The sequence below is a fragment of the Triturus cristatus genome, chromosome 9, assembly GCF_964204655.1.
Source record: "Triturus cristatus chromosome 9, aTriCri1.1, whole genome shotgun sequence".
Classification (NCBI taxonomy): domain Eukaryota; kingdom Metazoa; phylum Chordata; class Amphibia; order Caudata; family Salamandridae; genus Triturus; species Triturus cristatus.
The window spans coordinates 455,056,308-455,079,196 of record NC_140592.1 but is presented as its reverse complement, the minus strand read 5'-3'; the positions used below and the strand labels follow the sequence as shown (position 1 = coordinate 455,079,196).

The window sequence follows — 22,889 nt, the reverse complement described above, 5'->3', positions numbered from 1 at the left end:
TCCGAGACTACCCGAAGAGGGAGTTCATTCCGGCTGGAGCCTGGAACAAAGGCCCAGCCAGCTGCCAGTCAAGGGAAGAACCGAGGACAGGAGGAGCCTGCCTCGGCGTCTCCACCCCGTAGGACGGATAGGCCACCGGAGGTGGTGGGCCAGGAGTCTGCGGAGGGGGACGTTACCAACCTGGAGGACTTACCCATCCCGGCCGAGTGGCACGTGGAGGGAGGCGCGTCCAGGGAGGAATTCTGCCAGGGCCAGAGGGAGTGCCCTACCCTTGAGGGGCTGAGGCGACAGGCCGAAGCCCAGGCAGCAGGGAACGTTGAAGGGAACTACAGTGTTTACTGGGAGGATGGCCTCCTCTACAGTGAACCCAAGGCACCCCTACATGGATCGTCACGAGCCTTGGTAGTTCCTCAACGTTATCGAGCCTTCCTTTTGGAGTTGGCTCACGAGATACCATTGGCAGGACACCTGGGGCAAGACAAGACCTTCGCCCGTCTTGTCCCACACTTTTATTGGCCTCAGATGAAAGTGTCGTCCGATACCTACTGCCGGACATGTGTGTCTTGCCAAGCCAGTGGGAAAACAGGGGTGAAGCTGAAAGCTCCCCTGGAACCACTCCCTGTCGTTAGCACCCCCTTTGAAAGGGTGGGCATCGACATTGTGGGTCCATTAGATCCACCAACTACAGCTGGTCACAGGTTTATCCTGGTTCTGGTGGATCATGCCACACGGTACCCAGAGGCAATACCTCTGAGGACCATAACAGCACCTGTTGTGGCTAGGGCCCTGATGGGAATCTTTACCCGAGTGGGTTTTCCCAAGGAAGTTGTGTCCGACAGGGGGACCAACTTCATGTCAGCATATATGCGGGCAATGTGGAAGGAGTGTGGAGTGACCTACCGGTTCACAACTCCTTACCACCCCCAGACCAATGGTCTAGTGGAAAGGTTTAACAAAACCTTAAAAGGCATGATCAGAAGTCTGCCTGAAGGCCTGCGGAGGAAATGGGACGTCCTCCTACCCTGTTTACTTTTTTCCTACAGGGAAGTGCCACAGAAGGGAGTGGGCTTCAGCCCCTTCGAGCTTCTGTATGGGCACCCTGTACGTGGACCTCTTAACCTGGTGAGAGACGGATGGGAAAGAACTCCCAGAAAGCTCCCCCAGGATGTGGTGAGCTACATGCTGGCCTTCCGGAGCCAAATGGCTAAGTTGTGGAAGCAAGCTTCTGACAACTTGGAAGCCAGCCAAGCAGTAATGAAGGCGTGGTATGACCACAACGCTCACCCGGTGGAGTTGGAGCCTGGCCAGAAGGTGTGGGTGATCGAACCAGGAGAGCTTAGTGCCCTCCAGGATCGCTGGTCAGGACCCTTTGAGGTGTTGGAGAAGAAGGGTAAGGCTACCTACTTGGTGGACCTGAAGACCCCTCGTCAGCCCCTGCGGGTGCTGCATGCCAACCGCCTCAAACCCCACCACGAGAGGCCCGAAGTCATCTTGATGATGGTGACTGACGGAGGAGAGGACGTGGAAAGCGAGCCTCTCCCTGATCTGTTTGCGTCTCAAGAAAAGGATGGGTCGGTGGAGGGAGTGATTCTCTCCCCATCTCTAACTCCTGAACAGCAGGAGGACTGTCGCCAGGTCCTGGGGCAGTACTCCTCGTTGTTCTCCCTTGTCCCGGGTAGGACTCACCTGTGCGTCCATGACGTGGACACAGGAGACAGCCCACCTGTGAAGTCCAAGATCTACCGGATGTCAGACAAGGTGAAGGCCAGCATTCATAGTGAGGTCACTAAGATGCTGGAGCTAGGAGTGATTGAACCTTCTAGCAGCCCCTGGTCTAGTCCGGTGGTGTTAGTACCGAAAGCTGCACCACCGGGTGCCCAACCAGAACTGAGGTTCTGTGTGGACTACCGGGGACTGAATTCAGTGACAAAGACTGATGCTCATCCGATCCCTAGGGCGGATGAATTGATTGACCGGCTGGGAGCTGCCCAATATTTAAGTACCTTTGACCTTACTTCGGGGTACTGGCAGATCTCTTTGACTGATGGAGCAAGGGAAAGGTCAGCCTTCTCCACGCCCAATGGCCACTACCAGTTCTGTGTGATGCCCTTTGGGCTCAAGAACGCACCTGCCACGTTTCAGCGCCTGGTAAACCAGATCCTCACCGGGATGGAGAGTTTCTCTGCTGCTTATCTGGATGACATAGCCGTCTTCAGTAACAGCTGGGAGGATCACTTGCGTCACCTGCAAGCTGTTCTCCAGGCCCTGAGACAAGCTGGATTGACGATCAAGGCCAGCAAGTGCCAGATCGGGCAGGGGTCGGTAGTGTACCTTGGACACTTGGTGGGTAGGGGAGCGGTGCAACCCCTCCAGGCGAAGATCGAGGCCATCATGGCCTGGGAACCCCCCAAGACACAGACTGAGGTCCGAGCATTTTTGGGCCTCACGGGATACTATCGCCGCTTCGTGAAGGGGTACGGTACCATCGTAGCCCCTCTCACGGAGCTCACGTCCAAGAAACAACCTCGACGGGTAGTCTGGACGGAGGCTTGTCAGCAAGCCTTTGAGAAATTGAAGAAAGCCATGTGCGAGGCCCCGGTCTTAAGGGCCCCAGACTTTTCCAAGGAGTTCATTGTCCAGACAGATGCATCAGAACATGGCATTGGGGCAGTGTTATCGCAACTCAACGAAGAGGGTCTGGATCAACCCGTGGTCTTCCTATCCAGGAGACTACTTCCCAGGGAACAGAAGTGGAGTGCAATAGAGCGCGAAGCCTTTGCAGTGGTATGGGCTCTGAAGAAGTTGCGGCCATACCTGTTTGGAACGCACTTCCTGGTTCAGACCGACCACAGACCCCTTCGTTGGCTGATGCAAATGAAGGGGGAGAATCCCAAGTTGTTGAGGTGGTCTATTTCCCTACAGGGGATGGACTTTCAGGTGGAACATCGGCCTGGAGTGGACCACGCCAATGCAGACGGTCTCAAGGTATTTCCGCCTTAGTGATGAGAACTCCCAAGGGGTTGGGTAGCTCTCCCCACTTTCAGCTGGGGGGGACGCGTGTTAGACCTGTTAGCCCTTTGGGTGGTCCCTCCTCATCATTATTTATTTTGTCCCACTTTTGCCTCAAACCCTGTTTGAATTTTTCCTTTTTGGGAACCACCAGACTTTTTCGTGTTGCTACAGATTCAGGGAACCATTTTAGCTACCCCTGAAACTTCTGTCTGAGGGCCTGAAGCACAAAATGGTGGCCACCTGTGACATCACCAGCATCCACTGGAACCTACCAGCACCTTCCAGAACATTCCAGGAGCTTCCAGAACCCTGTGACCATTGGAGGCGGTTTAGAATGTTGGGAGGATAAGAGAGGCAGTTGGCAGTTGGAGCTGGCAGTTGGCACCTGACTGGTGAAGAGAGAGGAGCACAACAGTGAAGGAGGAAGGAGTGAAGCAGCAGGGGTGGAAACTTGTGCCTGGAGTGGGGTCCATAAACCCACCCTTGATACTTGTCCCTACTGATGGATCCCAGCCTATAGCCCTGTGTGGGAAGAAGACAGAAGAAACTTATCCTAAGGACCTGGACAGCAGGAACAGGCCTTAGAACCAAGAAAACAGCAAGATTCTGACCTGAGAACTGGTTTCCCTGGAGTCGGGCGTCGAGTAGCCTGAAGACCTGGAGCCCGAGGTGGAGAAGCGGCGCTGACTGAAGTAGCAGACGTCGTACCCGGAGCCGCCTGAGGTCGTGAGAGGGCGCCGACGGGGGTCGAGAGGAATACCAGAGGTCGAGGAGGAAGTGAACCGAGGTCGAGCGAGCGGCGTCATCAGAGGAGTGAAGTCCGCCCTCCGGAGTCGTCGGAGACCGAGGTAGAGGAGCACCGGAGGTCGGGAGTGAGGATCGCACTCCGGAGTCGCCCGGAGCCTGTGAGGAGGAGCACCGGAGGTCGGGGGTGAGGATCGCACCCCGGAGTCGCCGGAAGTCGACATCGAGGCCAGGCCGGCCGACGTCATCGGAGCCGAGAGCGCCATCGGACCGGAGCCGCCCGAAGTCGACATCGTGAAGAGACTGCCCGACGCCGTCGAATCGGAGGTCGAGATCGAACCGAGGCCACCGACATCGGACCGGAACCGCCTACCGGCGTCGTCAAAGAACTGACATTGTGCCGAGGCCGCCGAGACCGAACCGGAACCGCCTCACGGCGTCGACACGACTCCAGCGGCGTCGGAACATCAGAAAAAGGGCAGTAAGTGGAGTAGAGGGCGCCTAAGGCCCTGTGGAGACCTGAGAGACTACTCTAAGGGGCTAGGGAGGTGCTGAAACCAACCTGACTGTGCCTGGGGTGAACTGGGACTAACCTAGAGAGGTTGTGTGGAGAGAGAGAAAGCCAGGGCACTGGTATTCCCCCCTTTGATCTACCTCAGTTTAGGCCTCAGCCTTGTCCCAGCCAGGGAGTAGCCCCCCCCTCAAGCCTTCCACAACCCTACAAGCTGTGCCTGGGCCATATCAGCCCATAAGAATTGAAGTGTCATCTGATTATATGAGGGTTGCTGTATACTTTTAATTATTTATTGGGGGTACTGTATTTATTGAATTTTTACCTATTTATTGCTGCACTATATTTATAGGTCCACAGGACTTGTTGGTGTACAATATTTATTGGTACAGTATTTATTGCCTCAAAGTATTTAATTGTCTGTATATATTGCACTTGTATTTATGCCCTGTTATTTATGAGCACCCCTATTTATTTCATCAAACAGCCAATATTTATTTGACCTGCTCTATTTAAGAATCTGTATATTGTGATTGACCTATTTATTTTTCCAATCAGCAACTAAGAGAAAAAGATAAAGAAAGAATATTTTCATAATTTTTACGGTGTAGAGTCGTTTTTGGAACGGATGCACGCATGGTTATTGTATGGGTATATTGTATGCTTAGCACTGCGCCTGTTTCCTGACCACTCGAGCCAAGCTACCCCATTGTGTCGGGAAGGTCCACCACCACCCTGCGGAGTGGGAGTGGGCTGTTTCCAACATAGATGTTTGCACGTTGTTGTCCTGGAAGAGTCTTCGAAGTATCCTGGGATAGGTGACTCCTCCCCTGGACTACAGTGCGCATGGGCATCCTCTCCATCCTCAGATTGTTTTTTTTCCGCCATTGGGTTCGGATGTGCTTATCTTGACTCAAGTTAGGAAAAACTTTGTTCAGGCCAAAAGGTCTTTAGTTCGCGTCGGTACTGTTCCCGATCGGTATCGATAGTTATTTTGTTAGTTTACTAACTTCAAGACCAACTCTTTTCGCATCATATCCGACCATCGACCCGACTTCGACGATGGAATCGAGGACACCATTCAAGCGGTGTCCTGTATGCAATGCGAAATATCCCCATGTCGACGTCCACCCGGTGTGCAACAAATGCCTTTCACCGGATCACGACGAGTCCACATGTATGGCCTGTGCCCGATTCCGATCCAAAAAGACTCTCCGGAATCGACGAGCAGCGAGACTTGAAGCGCAGCACGCAGCACCGGCCCCGACCAACATCTTCAGCGCCGAGGAAGAAGATGTGGAAGACGTGGAGAACCTACCCTCCAGCCCCGCTTCCGCACACCACTCCGGATCGGAAGACATCGAAGAACGACTCTTTCACAGAGACGAAGCCGACACCGAGGTAGGAGACTACAATGAGGCCTTAGGGGCCGAAGAGAGTAGCTCCGGTGACGAGCAAGGCCTACCCGTACAGACGGAGGATATCCCAGTGCGTCAGTCTATGGCTCCGGTCGAGGGATCGCCTTCGGGCCTTACCCAAAATCTATCCCGCAGTTCTTTGGCCCCGCCCTCTGGCCCGGCCTCGGACATTCAGCGGCAGCCATTACTACCTAAAACGACTGGTTTCCCTTCATCGAAACCGAAAGCCGTATCGGTTCCACAGAAACCGAAACTGAAAGTAACACTGGTCGGATCGAGGCCCACCACACCTTCAACGCCAGCCAAACCCGTCGGCACCGACCGCACCAAACGGGACTTCGGTGCCGAGCTCGCAGCAGCCGACGTCGGCGCCGACACACGGAAAAAGGCCATCGGTGCCGCCAAACCGCCTCTGCTCCCGGCACCGAAACAATCTGCTCCAGCCACAGTGGTCAAAATAGCTGCTGCGTCTCACACTACTTCGAAAGCAGCACCAAAGGCACAATCATCGACGCCGTCGACTGCTACTACCTCTCCTCGACTCGATGACCCCGTGGCGCCGAAAAAGTCCACGCCTGCCTCTACAGAACCGGTCGGCGCCAAAGAACCGTCGGCGTTCCAGGTGCGGCAAGTTGCAGCGTCCTTGCAACGCATCAAAGAAAAGGCAGCCCTGCAGGACCCTTCAGGCTCCGAGCCGAAAAAAGCTCAAAAAGCTTCTCCGGCACCGGCCAACATCACTTTTGGCCTGCCGCCATCCACGGCACCCAAACTGTTCGAAATCAGAACACGTGTCACCCACACTAGGATCACGCCTGCCGAACGCTCTCCTACGGAGACGTCACCATCCCACATCATTGATGCCGACACCGGCAGAATGATGCTCCACAAGCGGAGGATAACTTCCGAGCCAGCTTTGGACTCCTACCAGATCCCTCTAAAGAAAAAGCTGCCAGTGGATTCGGAACCAGTTCTTTACGAACCTATCCATACCTCTTACCAAGATCCACAGTCCTTCTCTCTGACACACTCCGAAACCGACGTTTTGGAGGACTACATGGGTGACCACGTCCCCTACCCCGGAGACATGGACCCTGACGGCCAACAGGACCCTGATCAGGCTTGGGATGACCCTGCAGACCCGGGTGCACATATGGATACACAGGACACGCAGCTATATGGCGCGAAAACCTCTCCCACAGAGGACACTGCCGCATTCAACGCCCTTATTGAACGTGCTGCAGCCAATCATGGTGTGCAACTCCACTCCGACACAATCGAGGACGATTTTCTAATGGATACTTTCGCATCCTCAGAACGGAATATCAAAACTCTACCCATGTTGAAAGGTGTCCTCAAACCAGCAAAGGACATTTTCAAAGAACCCACCAGGGCACGAGTAATAAACCCCAGGATCGACAAGAAATATAGGTCGGCGCCTGGGGACCCTACCTACATTAGAGGCCAGTTGCCTCTGGATTCCATCGTAGTCGCCAATGCTCGCAAACGGGCGCACTCACAGACAACTGGGGATGCTCCTCCCCCGGACAAGGAGTCCAAGGTGCTAGAGACCTCCGGCAAAAGGATTGCAGCCCAGGCAGCTAACATATGGCGTATTGCCAATATTCAGGCGCTCCTAGCTCGCTACGATCGCGCACACTATGACACATTAGAAACATTACTCCAACATCTCCCTGACCAATACAAAGAGGGAGCAGAGATCCTCATCAGGGAGGGACAACTCCTCACTAACGCATCCATTAAGTGTGCACTGGATGCCGCCGACACAGCTGCCAGAGCAATAAACACTAGCGTCGTGTTACGACGACACGCCTGGCTGCGAATCTCCGGATTCAAACCGGAGGTTCAGAATAACATCCTCAATCAGCTGGTCAACCCTGACTACTTATTCGGACCGGAGGTTGACACCACCCTAGAAAAAATAAAAAAGGACACAGACACTGCAAAGTCCATGGGGGCTCTCCAAACGCAGACCTTTCGGACTGGCTCCTTTCGTCGCCCCGGAAATAGAGGAGCAGGTAGAGGACAGGGGTCACAGCAAACCTACAACAAGGGCAACACCCAAAGTACCTACGATAAAAACACCCGGGGTGGATATCGTGGTTCAAGCACAAAGGGTAGAGGACGCGGATACGGCAATACCAGATCCTCTCCCAAGAACAAACAGTGACACCCTCTCCCTTCCTCCCGACCACATAACACCTGTCGGGGGAAGGCTACAAAGGTTCCTGTCCACGTGGAACTCCATCACCACGGACAGGTGGGTCAAAAATATTATCAAACACTGTTACTGCCTAGAATTAACCTCAACTCCACCCACAATACCGCCAAGACACCGTCCTATGTCCTCAGAGCACTTAGCGCTATTACAGCAGGAAGTGCTAAGTATGCTGCAAAAAGGCGCAATAGAGGTCGTACCCGTCCACGAGCACGGTACGGGGGTGTACTCCCTGTACTTTTTAATACCAAAGAAGGACGAGTCACTCCGACCCATACTAGACCTGAGACCCCTCAACCGCTACATTCTCTCAGAGCATTTCCACATGCTCACCCTCCAACAAGTCCTCCCATTGCTCAAACAGGGAGACTTCCTAGCCACGCTAGACCTCAAAGATGCGTATTTCCACATACCCATTCACCCATCACACAGAAAATATCTCAGGTTCACTATTCAGGGGCAGCACTACCAATTCAAGGTTCTTCCCTTCGGCGTGACAACAGCGCCCAGGGTCTTCACAAAGTGCCTAGCTACAGTGGCTGCACATTTACGGAGGCAACACATTCATGTATACCCTTACCTGGACGACTGGCTTGTTCAGGCAAAGTCAGCAATGCGCCAGCCACCTCCCCCGCACCATTCACCTCCTTCACAGCCTGGGGTTCTCACTAAATTACCCAAAATCACTTCTCCAACCCGCACACGTACAACAGTACCTGGGTGCGACCATAGACACTCTGGCAGCCACAGCTCAGCCAAATTTAGTGAGGATCAACAGCATGCAAATGCTGATTTCCAAGTTCAAACCCCAACACTCCCTTCCCGCGCGAGTTCATGCAGTTGATAGGCATGATGGCCTCCTGCATTTTCATAGTCCCACACGCGAGACTACATATGCGCCCGCTTCAGGAGTGCTTAGCACGTCAATGGACTCAGGCTCACGGGCAACTAAAAGACCTAGTGTTGGTGAGCGGTCGGGCATACAACTCTCTGCATTGGTGGAATCCACAAAACCTTTGCAAGGGCCGACCGTTCCAAGAGTCTGTTCCACAAATAATACTGACAGCGGACGCGTCTCTCCAGGGATGGGGAGCTCATGTACTCCATTACACAGTGCAGGGACTATGGACAATACAACAAAAGAAGATGCACATCAACCTTCTAGAACTGATGGCAATCTTCCTAGCCATGAAGGCGTTCAAAGTACACTTGTGCAACAAAGTCGTGTTGATCCGGACGGACAACATGACTGCCATGTACTACATACAGAAGCAGGGAGGAACACACTCTCCACAGTTGCCTCATCTGGCTCAGAGCATGTGGAAGTGGGCCATTCAGAGGAACATGTTCCTCATGGCGGAACACCTCCCCGGCAAAGACAACCAGATGGCGGATCTGCTCAGCAGACACAGCCACCAGATGCACGAGTGGGAGTTACACCCATCAGTACTCCAACCGTACTTCCAGCAGTGGGGTCACCCAGAGATAGACCTATTCGCCACAAGCAAAAACGCAAAATGCCAAAGCTTTGCCGCCAGGTTCCCACATCCGCAGTCGCAGGGCAATGCGATATGGATGAACTGGTCCGGCAGATTTGCGTACGCTTTTCCCCCAGCACCATTGATGCCGCTGGTGGATCGCAAACTCGGACAACACTCACTAACACTCGTCCTGGTTGCTCCAACGTGGGCACGCCAGCCATGGTACACCACCTTTCTCGAACTTTCCGTGGTGCCCCATCAAAGACTGCGGATCAAACCCGCGCATTTGACGCAGAACCATGGAGAGATTCAGCACCCAGATCCGCAACAGCTGAACCTGGCAATCTGGCTCCTGAAGTCCTAGAGTTTGGCTACCTAAACCTGCCGCCTGACTGTATGGACATCATTAAGGAGGCCAGGAGACCCACTACCAGGGCTTGCTATGCAGCCAAATGGAAAAGGTTCGTCATTTATTGCAGTAATACTGACATTAACCCGCTAGACGCGTCCATCCAAAACATAATTTGTTACCTCCTACACCTGTACCGATGCAATCTGGCATACACCTCAATACGTGTCCATTTGACCGCAATATCAGCCTATCTCCAAAACAGGCAGCACCTCTCTTTATTCAAAGTGCCTGCCATCAAAGCCTTCTTGGAGGAACTTAAACGAGTAATTCCCCCAAGACACCCACCAGCACCGGTGTGGAACCTCAACCTGGTCCTCACCCGACTGATGGGTCCACCCTTCGAACCTCTCCACTCATGTGAGATTCAATTCCTCACCTGGAAAGTAGCTTTCCTAGTGGCAATCACTTCGTTAAGGAGAGTTAGTGAACTCCAGGCACTAACCATTCAAGAGCCATTCATACAGGTTCACGCCAACAGGGTCGTACTACGTACCAACCCCAAATTCATGCCCAAAGTAATATCGCAGTTCCACATGAATCAAACTATTGAACTGCCTGTTTTCTTGCAAAACCCACAAACTGTCGCAGAAAGAGCACTCCATACACTAGATGTAAAGAGAGCCCTCATGTACTACATCGACAGGACTAAAGTCTTTAGGAAAACAAAACAACTTTTCGTTGCCTTTGCCCCACACCACAAAGGTAACGCCATCTCCAAAGCAGGTATAGCCAGATGGATCGTTAAATGTATTCAAATTTGCTATCAAAAGGCTAAACGCACATTAACGATTCCCCCACGAGCCCACTCAACACGCAAGTTAGGGGCCTCCGTGGCTTTCCTTGGAAACATTCCTTTGCATGATATATGTAGAGCAGCCACCTGGTCCACTACACACACATTTACCAAACACTATTGTGTAGATGTGCAATCAAAACAGCAGGCAGCTGTAGGACAGGCTGTTCTCAAAACTCTTTTTCAGACCGCTGCAGCTGGCACTGGTAGCCGCCGCTAATAGAGGGTACTGCTATATATTCTATGCACAGATATGAATTCAGCAGCCCACATGCCTCGAACTGAATGCTACTTACCAGTATGCATCTGTTCTTGGCATGTAGGGCTGCTGACATTCATATCGCCCTCCCTCCTCCCCGGCGCATGTAGCAGCTGCAGCTCTCAGAATTACTGTAAGCATGGTCATCACTTTCTGTATCTACTCCATCACTGCCACAATGGCGAAAAACAATCTGAGGATGGAGAGGATGCCCATGCGCACTGTAGTCCAGGGGAGGAGTCCCCTATCCCAGGATACTTCGAAGACTCTTCCAGGACAACAAAGTGCAAACATCCGGACCCAACACTAGGCGGCGATCTATGCACAGATATGAATGTCAGCAGCCCTACATGCCAAGAACAGATGCATACTGGTAAGTAGCATATTCAATATTTTATGCTACTTTTATCTGTATTTATCCATGTTTTTTTCAGTTTTGTGGAAAAATGAAGCTAAAATTAGTATACTTCCACATTATGTAACCGATAAATATGCACTCCTGCTTGAATGCGTGCCAGGTTTCAATGCAGTGAACACCCGCAAAAGATAAATCAATGCACTTTTATGAAAATATGCACAATTCTGTATCAACCATGTGCATATCTACTGCTGTTTAAGCGTCTTTACTAAAATTCCTTTCTTTTTTTTTAACCCCTTACCTATAAAGCCACACAGCTATTTGCCTGGCAGTCATTGCAGACTGCATTTAGAATTATTCAAAAAGCAACCCGATTTCCGTTGTTATCCACATTAGAAAATAAATACAGAGAAGAAAATAAATGTTTTCTGTCTGTATTTATCTCTAATAATCAGTAAAAACGGAAAACAGGGAGCCTTAATTATACTTACCTCATTGTCTTTAATAAAATCTCAGATTTCCTCTTCAATGAAGTTAGGAAACTCCCATTTTTTTTCATAAAACAATGAGGTGTTACAACATGCAAGTTTGCAAGTTTTAAAGCCTGTCGTGGATGATTCAAGAATCCGTATGTTTGGCTTGCTTAAGTTAGAAGCTACTGAAGATAGCTACCCAAGACTTTTCTGCAGCTCAGAGGATAGCCTGGAGCAAGTGAAGAAGGCTTTAGATGCCATAGCACCACAAGTGCAGGGGGCGTTGAAAGAGAAGGCGTCTTTGGCCTTGGGATTAGCCGGATCCAGAAAGCCAGAGTTGGTCAAAAAATTGGATTGTAGGAACTCTTTAAAGAAAGTCTAAACAATTGGACAGAAGAAGTGAGAGATGACCGTGCCATACATGTACTCTTGTCGGCAGGGCACTGCACATACTACTGGAAAAGCTGAAAAAAAGTGGTAATGTGGTGCCAATTTGGTGTACGCCAACATGTACAAAAGCAAGGTCCAGCAGGTGGGGAACTGGCTTGAAAGGGGCAATGTGGGTTACTAGCACCATTTTCAGATGAAGCTCTTTGCAAAAAGAACCACCGTTCTTTTGCCCTGGCATGTGAGTCTAGACATTGGCTTGCGAAGTTTGAATGCTAGCGATTTTAAGCAGGGTACAAAGAGCTCTATGTTTAGGGGACCCTAGAAAAGAAACAGATCTAAATATAGCCCGACCCGACTTGGTGTCTGGAGAATCAATCCAAAAAAGAATTGGAAAGACCGGGGTATGTTCTGCAATCACAGACGTTGTTGCAAAGACTGTGCTCCCAGGAAGGGTCTGTCGAGAGAAATATTAACTTTCATTCTGTTCTTAATAATAAAATGCATTGGAAATATAGAGTAATAGCAGAAAAGAATACAAGAAAGGTGGATGACAAGAGCGTGTACCTGTTGCCAGAAGCATCAATAAGAGAGGATGTTGGCTCCAGCTCTGCATTTCATATACTTCCAGTGACATAATTTTCTTTTGTTTTGTCACTTTTCATTGCTGTTGCCGAGAGGCAAACTTAAAGAGATGCGTATTGTAATGCCTGATTGTGTTGTGAACGCATTTAGAGTTTGAGTCCTGTCTCTTGGCGGTCGTTTAAGCAAAAGACACACAATTGATGGACGGAATGCAGAGCAAATCAAAACATTCACCCCCAGTCAAGAGATCTGGGTTAAATCCATCATTCTTTTGCTCACCATGCCACCCCAGTTTAGACCTGGCTATATGCAAATCAGTCTTGACCCTGTGCCTCAAGGGAACAGTTCAGCCCGAACTGCCAAGCCATGTCCTCCCTGGACCAGAAACAAGCATCCTAGGACCGGTTTTGGGGTTTCTTGGCAGTCGTTCAACACTGTGCAAACGTCAATCTCCATGTGATTTCAAAACTAATTGCAAATGTGAGTTCTTCTGGAGATAATCTATGTATATATTGTGGACTGTACAGTCTCCATTACCTTTCTTAGACCACATTATCTATGGTGAGGTTTTTGCAGGTTGCCATAACAAATTGCACTCCTACCAGAAGTAACCAGAGTGAAAAGTGGCATATAAAAGCTTGGCAAGACACTAAAATTGAAAATGAAGAGGTAGCTGGGCCTGAGTTTCGAGTTTTAATAGCTGATTTTGATGCATTACCTTAAGGATACTCCTGTCTAAATGAAAACTAGCAGAGGTATTGATCTATCAGTTACAGATCACAGGAATTATTTGTTTCTGTTTGAGCACTTTAATATATCAGAGCATTGGAAGCCCTTTTATTCAGTCATTGAAGCTCACTCCAAGGGAGCGCATCATGGTCTCTCTTCCTCTCAGATATGAAGGAACGTTGCTAGTCAAAGAAGACCAAGCGGGAACGTTGCTAGTCGAAGACCAAGCGGGAATCAAAATAGCATGCCACTGTGATGGTTGACTCTTCTTTTAGCATTGACCTTGGTGATAGTAACCACTACTTCAACTTTGCACAGCAGTTATTGCCTTAAAAATGTTTGTTCCCTTTTAGTGCTTTCAAACATTCTACAGTTGATGGCGTAAGCAATAATTTCAAGTACTGTCCCTTATGATAAAATATCTCCGGTTGTTACAAGCTTCGTGTAACACAACAACTACTGTTTCTAAGGGCATCCATGCACCGTTAAGTGGAAGGGTGGCCCAAAAGTAGGATGCTGTTGTAAGGATTAGGTCAGATGAACCATAGTCATCTATCCGTATCTTTGTGTTAGGTAGGTATGCCCTGATGGTGCCGAGGTGTTTTTTTTTTTTTTGTAAAAACAATTATATCATAAGTTACTTATTATTCTCACCCACGTACTCTGGACTCCAAACAACCAACTTCTACTAAACTGCTTTATTGATCAGCGATGTCATCTCTTTTTTGTTAATAACTGACTTCATTAGTCACTGCTCTCCTGGTGTGCTTACCATGGACCTTGTTTGTAATGTAATAAATTTGAAATGTTAAACACTATCTGTACTACTTCTATAAACTATCTTTTGTTTAAAAAAAAATGCTCACTGAATTTCTGGATTTCTTGATGTAGATTTGCCTTTTTGTCTGCAAATTCAGGTTTCAGCCCCTGCTCAGGGACTTCACAAATGTTTATTTAAAGTGCAAGCTGAAAATTGTGTGAGGTTTTGATTTAAATCAGTGGTACTCAGAAGAATGAAGACTGAATGTGCCTCAGGGTTGAACCGCTATTGTCCATGGTACATCCACGCAGTGGCATAAACCACATAGGTTCCTTAGTTGGAGTACTTGTGTTATTAAAGCTGAAGATTTGAAGGGAGGAGTCAAAGATCATCCTTTCCCGGTTATACAGTATATCCATGCAATAGGCTACCCTCTAGTTGTCAGAGTGGGTTGTTTTAGGCCATTTCTTGGTAGATAGTGAACAGTAACATCGGATTCCAAAGTCACTGATGCAGTCCTTTCTGTGAACATCTGCAGATGGGTATGTGGGGACCCACTTTGCAGGCACCTGCATCAGTGTTTCCGGATTTTTACATTTATCCAAATTAACATTTCTTTATTTGTGAGTTTCTTTTTTTTTTTTAACGTTCAGAATCCTCCGATTTCCGCCTCTTATTTTTATCGTAACCTAGCTGCAGAAACCCAAGTTCCTTAGAGCAGAACTGTATGATGCACATCACTTCTGCAGAAGTTTATAGTTGAATAAAATCATGTTGCGTATTGGTCTTTATTTAGTTATTTTGTTTCCTTGGGAGTAATTAAACCACTTATGGACCACTTGGTTTAAGTTTTTAAGTGGACTAAAATAACAAAATGTGGCTCAGCGTCATGGTTATTTGGTAAGTCGAAAAATAACAATGTAGTCTGACAGTTAATGCTTTTGGCAGCTGTACCGATACCATTCTTCCATTTGAATTATTGACTTACTTTGAACTATAGTAAGTACTATTTGATGTAGCTTTATTGTATACTATGTTGCTTTGAACAGTGTATATGAAGTGACCATTATAGTCTCCACGCCATCAAGTGCTGTCAATCCTCTGTGACAATGTTGTACTTCGATAAACAAGTTGTTTTTGTTTTTTTCTGAAGGATTCAGAAGAATATGTTGATGGATTTAGATAAGGAAATCATGAATGAACTGGGCATCACGATAGTTGGAGACATCATCGCTATTTTGAAGCACGCCAAGATCGTGTACAGACAGGTAACGATGTTTTAACCTGCATCCCTAAGTTGTGGTTGGGAGGTAGGCAATAATAACATGTTGTTGAAGTGTTAGCATGCCTTTTTTAAGCCCAGTTTAATATTGAGATTAACTTATAGCTTTTCAGCCTTTTGTGCTTACGGATCAAGTATAAACCATGACATGTAGATATTACCACATTACAACAACAGTTGAGGAAGCCTTTGTTCTTCTCAGCTTACAGATTTGTTGCCCAGCATGAGAGTCCTGGAAAACGATGTATTTTGGAAAGTGCAGTTTTAGGCTCTGTTTTAAGGTACAGAGCGAGGTGTCTCATCTCATATCTCTAGGGAAAAGACTTTTCTTTCGTGTGCAATGAAGGTCTAAAACAGAGTTGGACACTGGTAGTCCAAAAATATTGAGGTGATGAATACTTTGATTTGTAGTTGGAGAGAGACATAAGGAATATGGGGCACAGTAGTCATTAAACGTGAAGACTAATTATAAGAAGATGCATGAGCATCATTGAGCCAGCAGACTTGGTGATAAGGGGGATGTGTTATTAAATTTCTTTGTGTGTGTTCCAGGGTCCCAAAGCTATAAGAATGGTTTGGATTGGCAGGTTTTAGTCTTTTTAATGTACATTGGATTAATAAACAAATGTTGTGCTCATCTCTAAATTAGACAAACCGTGCCGCCATGTGGCAGACTCGTAAGTTCCAGTGCTGACAAAGGGCTGAGCACCGGCTCAAATTAAGCACTGGGTGGATTTTAAGAGGGTGCGACTGGTGAAGTTTAAATGCATATTCCTTTCCTTGATTTTGTTGTCTATTACTTCAGGACTTAACAACTTTCTTGCTTTTTATTTGATTAACTACATTGTGCCATGGTTGAAGTACTTCCTGCTGAAATTTATTGTTCCTCCGTAGAGTATTCATGTGACGTAGGCTGTTGCAGAGCACCTAGTTTTTGAGAGGGGACAGGAATGAAGGCTTGTTTAAGGAACTCTAGCAGCTATTATAAGGCGATTAAAGTTAATTTCCTCCTTCAATGAACTGTACAGTTGCACAGAAAGAGTTGTAGTAACAGATCTTAGTCTTCAAAAGTAATGCTTCTTGTATTCAACGTCTACAGTCTAAGTTAATTATTAGGGTTGGATCCGTTCACTGTTTACTTGTTATAAATTAAAGAATTTTCGTGTCCTTTTATCTGTTTGTTAGTCAGAAATAGCTACTCTTTAGTTATACTTACAAAGAGGGTCCTGTCTCCGATGCCATTTTTTAGGCCTCGCCTGACCCAGCGCATGCGCAGGTCTGGCGAGACTTATTGAGAGGGCTCCAAAAAGTGCTACCAGGCCAGCCTAGAGCTACAGGCGTGCGCGCCGCGCTTTACCGCGATTACTTTCACTTTCGCAGCCGCTTTGATGTGATCGCGATTGCGATCACTTTCGCGGCCGCTTTGCATAGCCAATAGGTCTCGCTTTTGGGACCTTATAAGTATTTAGTTATGCAACTGTTGCATGGCTAAACACTTAGAAGGTCCCAAAGGCGAGACCTTTTGGCTATGCCAATGCTTGTTTTGGGTGTGTCTGACTCTGAGAGAATCTCTCCAGTTGTGGTCTGACACGACTGATATCTAGGTTCTCAGTGAATATTTTTGCCCAATGCATTACGTCCCTATGTTAGAAAATACACATTCCTAGACATTCGTCTCGCTCAGCAGAGTTTGGATTTTCTGTCATGTGGGGATCCCGCCACACATTTTAGTTTGGTATCGTACGAGTCCAAATTGTAAGCCTCTTATCATTTCTTGTTTGCTGAACCGTAAATTTGTATGATTTTCTTTCAGGATGTGTGTAAAGCGGTCACGGAGTCTGTCTCACCGAGCCATCAGAACAGTATGCAGTGTGATCTGCGCAGAAGTGCTCACAGTCGTAAGTGATGATTTTCATTTTGTATTCATGATTTTTAAGGATACTTACTCTCCAGGGCCTATCTTTGTTGTTGGGACAACTTTGATCCCTTTTCTTAGTCCATTTATTTTGCAATGGACAATTCAGATCCGAGGCTGGATTTTCAAGGATGATGATCTTGTATAGGTTTAGTGAGGATGGCTCTCACTTCACATTAAGTATAAAATGGCATGGATGGAGATGTTGATCAAACCTGTTTAAAAGGCTTGCATCTCATACCCAGGTCCGAATCCAGTCCTAATGGATTTATTTAAAAAAACAAATGTAAAGATGGTTATACAAGAAATATTTATCAATTATTATTTATAGAAACACATTTAATTTAGAGTTCTATTGGCAAATGTAACAAAATGGGTGCAATCTGCTAAAAAAAAAATTACTGACCTGGTCTGTTTTCCAAATTTTCTTGGTTATTGGTCTTGATTTCATTTATTAGAGCCTATCCAATGTAACAGCATTAAATAAAATACGAGTCGGGTTATTGGTTAAAATATAGTGAAAAGAGTAGGTTCACTACTTGCCTGCTTGATATTTGGTTGACTGGAAAAAGTGGGGCTCTTGTGATGCAGTGCACAAGGATAACAATGTTTTGCAGCGTGAATCTGTTCTGGATTCACTATACTGTGCATTATTCCACAATCTAGTGGTTGGGTCCAGAATTGTAGTATTTTCCCTCTTTTTCGGTCTCGCCTTGCTATCGCGCATGCGATCGCAAAGCGGGACTATTGTAAGGGGGTTTTAAAAGTGCTCCCAAAAAGCGGATTGCATGGCTAGCACGCACACAATCACGCGCATCGTGCCGCCATGCAATCCGCTTTTTGGGAGCACTTCAAAGGTCAGCTCCCCCGCCTGGAATGTGCTCCCCCGCCTCCAAGCGCGCGCGCCATGCTCCGCCGGGCTTGTCGTTTTTTTTTTTTTTTAACTTTAAGCGCGAGGCGCGCGTGCGGCCAATGCTTGTTAGAATGACTCATCAGTATGAATTTTATTTGGAATCATTAGCGATCAGACATGAATGCTCCATCGCCATTGACAACTGTCGTCTATCAACTAACTACCTTCAACCCCTTGATTCTAGGATCAGGCACCTTGACGGAGGGGCTACAAGGCGCCTGGGTGGCGAGGAGATGCTTAAAGGTGAATGCGTCATCGCTGTCAAATGGAAAGAAACAGCCGTGCAGTCAGAGGAACGGCTCTTATCGGCGTGATAACACCTGGAAAGGGCACCGCAGTGACCCTGGATAAACAGACATTTTGACAAAAGGCACAGCTTGCTCCCAGTGGCAACGAAGATGGCATCAAAGGAGTTTGCACTTCACAAAGCCGTTTATCACTCCCCTGTACACACACTGCTCTGAATGACTGGCGGCGGTCGTTGTATTTGCCCAGTGGCCTCAGCAGACGCTCCCATGAGGGCTGTGAGAAAACAGGAAGTGGAACTCAAAGCCTGCAAGGTGTTAACAGACTGACGACAGCGCGGTTCTAGTGTTACTCACACCAGACAAACACAGGCGCTACATTGAATGTATTCTCTTGAAGAAGTTGTCTCGTAGTGAGCATGGAATCTTCATTGTTCACTGATCAGAACGTTCCACCACAATGTAAAACATTACAAGGGAATACTTCACCTTTAGAGTTCAATAGTAGGACAATTCTGTGAGGACAGCTCGTTGGGTTGTGCGCAAACTTCAGAGATCTAAGTAACACCTGCAGATTAGTGCAAATCCTGCCTAGAACGACCCCATGTCTGCACATTTCAGGAATATTAATTAGCACTCCTGAATCGAGCATTAAAAAGACCTGTTAACATTTGTGGAAAAAATCGGTTTGTGGTCGATGAATAGTCAAGATTAGATTCATAGAGAAAAAATATGGCCCAGTGACTGACTCGTAACCTACAGACTATGAAACAAAGAGGCCAGAGTTATAATCCCAGTTTCCCTCTAAAAACACGGTGCCTTGCCATCTTCGACAAATCGCTATTTCTCTGTTCGACAGTTCCCTAGGCACCAACCCAAGCCCTGAAAAATAAACCAGAAAATGCTAAGCAAAAAACAAGCATTGGCATAGCCAATAGGTCTCGCTTTTGGGACCTTTTAAGTATTTAGTTATGCAACTGTTGCATGGCTAAACACTTATAAGGTCCCAAAAGCGAGACCTATTGGCTATGCCAATGCTTGTTGTTGGTGGGTGTCGATGACGTAGTACCATTTGGTGCCCTGCTGTGACGACGACTACTGACATCCTCAGGAAGCCCCACCTTTGGTAGCCAGCTTCAGATTCTGTTTTCCGCCGTTGGGTCTGGATCGATATAGAGAAGCTCCTGAGATTAGAGATAAGAATCGTGGAAAAACCGAGAAGAATCGTTGGGGAAAAACCGGTAGCGAAGAGTCTTCCATCTCCATCTTTAATTCTACGACGACCGCAGCTCAATGAAGAGAAGAAACCTAGAACTTCGCCGACGACCGGATAATGCGCATGCAGGGGGCTTCCTGGGCGCTGTAATGGACAAAAGGCCATTCATGTTTTATAAGGACTGCCACCACAAATACGCTTGAAAGGATCAGCACCCAGTCTGTAACCTGTGCCTGCCGCTGGACCATCGAAGCGACGACTGTAACACTTGCTCTGTCTTCACCCCGAAGACGTTGAGGGTAAGAGAAAGTCAGTGACGAACCAATTACAACATGCAGAGCCAAGGACCACTGCCATCGCTGCGAGACCTGGGCCTTTCCAGTGAGGAGAAAGACCACATCGCCGAAGGACCTGAAGGTGACCAGGAAACAGAAGTTTTGGTCGTAGAAGTCGAGAGGAAGACTTTGAAGGAGGTAAGAGTCTTCGACCTCGAAAAAACCAGAAGAGTCTCGAAAATCGGACTCAAAAACACAAAAAGGATCCTCTGAGTCGAAGCATTCGGCGACCGTAGCTGCATCCAAAAACAGACCTTAGGATCCTTGGATAAGGACTCCGGAGCGACAAAGGTCCTCGAAAAAACCAAGACGCCGAAAAAGAGACCGAAGCAAACCTCGATGACCGCTTCGGCGGCGTCAGTCGAAAAATGGAAAGCGGACAATCTAGGCGCAGGAACACACAAGGCTGAGATTGAGAAAAAGAGAAGAAGGCTCGAAGCCGAAATGGCGAATATCCTTCAACGCAGAAAAGACTTGGGGGAAAGAATGGCGAATTCCTTCAAAGCAAAAGGACTTGGACAAAAGCTTGAAGCAATTCAAGATACTGCCAAAAACAAGAGAAACCGAAACCCAAGGGGTTGCCGAAGAAACAATACCACCAAGAACCCCAGAAATAATCGAAGAGGAGGAGGAAGGTTCTTACTTCTTCGGGGAAGATGTCGAACAAGACTAACGAGCATGCGCGGAATCATCGAACTCGGAGACTCAAGAGTTCCAGTGGCAAGACCTCTACGCCGAATCGCCCAAAGAGTCTGTAAAATCATATCCTTCGAGGCCATCTTCCCCAGATGATGTTGGCATGTATAACCAGGCGATAAAGAAGGCTACCAAAACATATGGGGTTCAGCTAGAGGAAGAAAAACCTCAATCCTTCTTTTTTTTTATTGGAGACTTTGATGCCTTCACAATCTAGGAAACAATTGTGAGAAAGTGCCCTCTTTCTTGCATGGTATGCCCCCACTTTTTGCTAAATTGCTGAATGAACTTTGACTGAGTGTACCCTGGACTCCTGCCAATCAGGTGCCCAGGGTCTATGTTCCTTCCTTAAAACACACAAACTCCAAATTGGCAAACCCTGGCCACATGTCAGCCCCTAGTAAATGGTACCCTAGGTACCCAGGGCCTTGTGACCAGGGAAGACCCCTAAGGGCTGCAGCACACATTGTGCCACCCTTAGGGGCCCTGTACCCTTACACACACACACACACACACACCCACACACACTGCCTTTGCAGGCTAAGTGTCTGGGTGCAGGACAGAATGAAGAGTCGACATGGCACACATCTGTGTGCCATGCCCAACACCCACACTGCCAAGGCATGTCAGTCACCCCTCTGGCTGGGTGCCTTATGCCCATGGTGTGGGCACAGGAGCAGGAGCCCTGTGCCCCTACAGTACCCAGGTCCATTCCCGGGCACTGTAAGTGCAGTGCTGCCATTTAAGAGTACATGGTGCTGAGAGCTCATCAAACACGAGCTCCACAGCACCATAATGGCAACACTAAAGACTTGGAAGTTTGGTATCAAACTTCTCAGCACATTAAACCCACACTGATGCCAGTGTGAGATTTAATGTACCAAGCACCCCAGAGGGCATCTTAGAGATGCCCCCTTACAACTAACCTACAATCCACGTCTGCTCTGAGGCTGCCCTGGCTGCCACACAGCAGACATGTTGCTGGACCCCTGGGTGGGAGAGCCCCTGCTCTCCCGGGCCTGCAACAATGCACATCCTGGGTGAGGTGATAGATCTCCTCCCCCAGGATGAGCAAAGGGAAGCTTCAAAGGCCTGCTGCCTCTAGGAGTTTCCCCAGGCCACTGCAACCCCCCACTCTGGCGGGAAGCTTGGCCGGAAACCCCATACAAGGACAGGGGATGTGCCAGCCTGCCCACCCCACCCCTCAGGTGGGGGAGGCGAGGTGAAGCACATCTCCGGGCTCTCGCCATCTTGAAGATGGGAGGCCCTACCCTATCAGGATTAGGCTACTGCCCCCCCTCCCACAGGAGAGGGGCAGGATAGGGGGTGTACCCACCCCAGGACAAGGACCCGTTGGTCCCTGGCCTTCACCTACCTGTAACGCCCCTAAATCTAGTATTTAGGGGCACCCTGAACCTTCCTTCCCCAGATTCCGAAACTACAAGAAGAGCGAGAAGAAAAGAAGACCTGCCCTGCAGCTGCGAAGGAGAGGGAGACACCAACTGCTTTGGCCCCAGCCCTACCGGCCTGTCAACCTCGAACCTGCTCCAAACCCGGCATCTCTTGTGGCCAGCAACCTCAGAAACCCTGGAGGACCTGGCTACCTTTGAACTCTGATCCCCTGGGACTCCCATGAGTAGAGGCTCTACTCAGAACCTACCTTTCACCCCTGGCAGCAGCCCGGAACCGCGATCCCAGCCCACTCTGCACCCGCCACGCCTGGCCTGTGCCGGAGTGAACTAAACCCACGAGGTCGACCCCAAGGCGACTGTGACCCCGAGTCCGGCACCCAAGGACCCCCCTCGACATTCTTGACGAAGCCTGCAGCCTCAGAACAGAGTGCCACCCCAACCGCGATCATCAGAGGGTAAGATTTCCCGACACCAAAAGGCACCCCTGCACCTGGCGCCCCACGGCCCTCTGTGTCCAATCCCGGGGTACCTACCTATCCTCCAACTACCCAACTTACCTCTCGAAGTGGTGGTGGCACCTGAAGAGTCCTCGTCCCCGAGCCTGCAGTCTTTTTCCAAACCGGAGATTTCCCATAGAAATCAATTGAGCGCCCGACGGCTCAAAAGCACCCTGCACCCAGCCGCCCGAGTGGCCCTGGCAGTGAAAACTCTACTCTA

General features: G+C 48.6%; 1 protein-coding gene across 13 annotated transcripts in view; it reads left to right on the top strand.

Annotated features, from left to right (window-relative positions):
• Positions 1-22,889, top strand: part of C9H19orf47 (chromosome 9 C19orf47 homolog) — a 270,934-nt gene that overhangs the window by 161,559 nt on the left and 86,486 nt on the right. For all 13 annotated transcript variants that reach the window (XM_085625356.1, XM_085625349.1, XM_085625351.1 and 10 more), the window contains 2 exons: positions 15,312-15,426; positions 17,254-17,338. In XM_085625356.1, the coding sequence (XP_085481482.1) occupies positions 15,312-15,426; positions 17,254-17,338 (200 nt within the window). The remainder of the gene's footprint in view (positions 1-15,311; positions 15,427-17,253; positions 17,339-22,889) is intronic.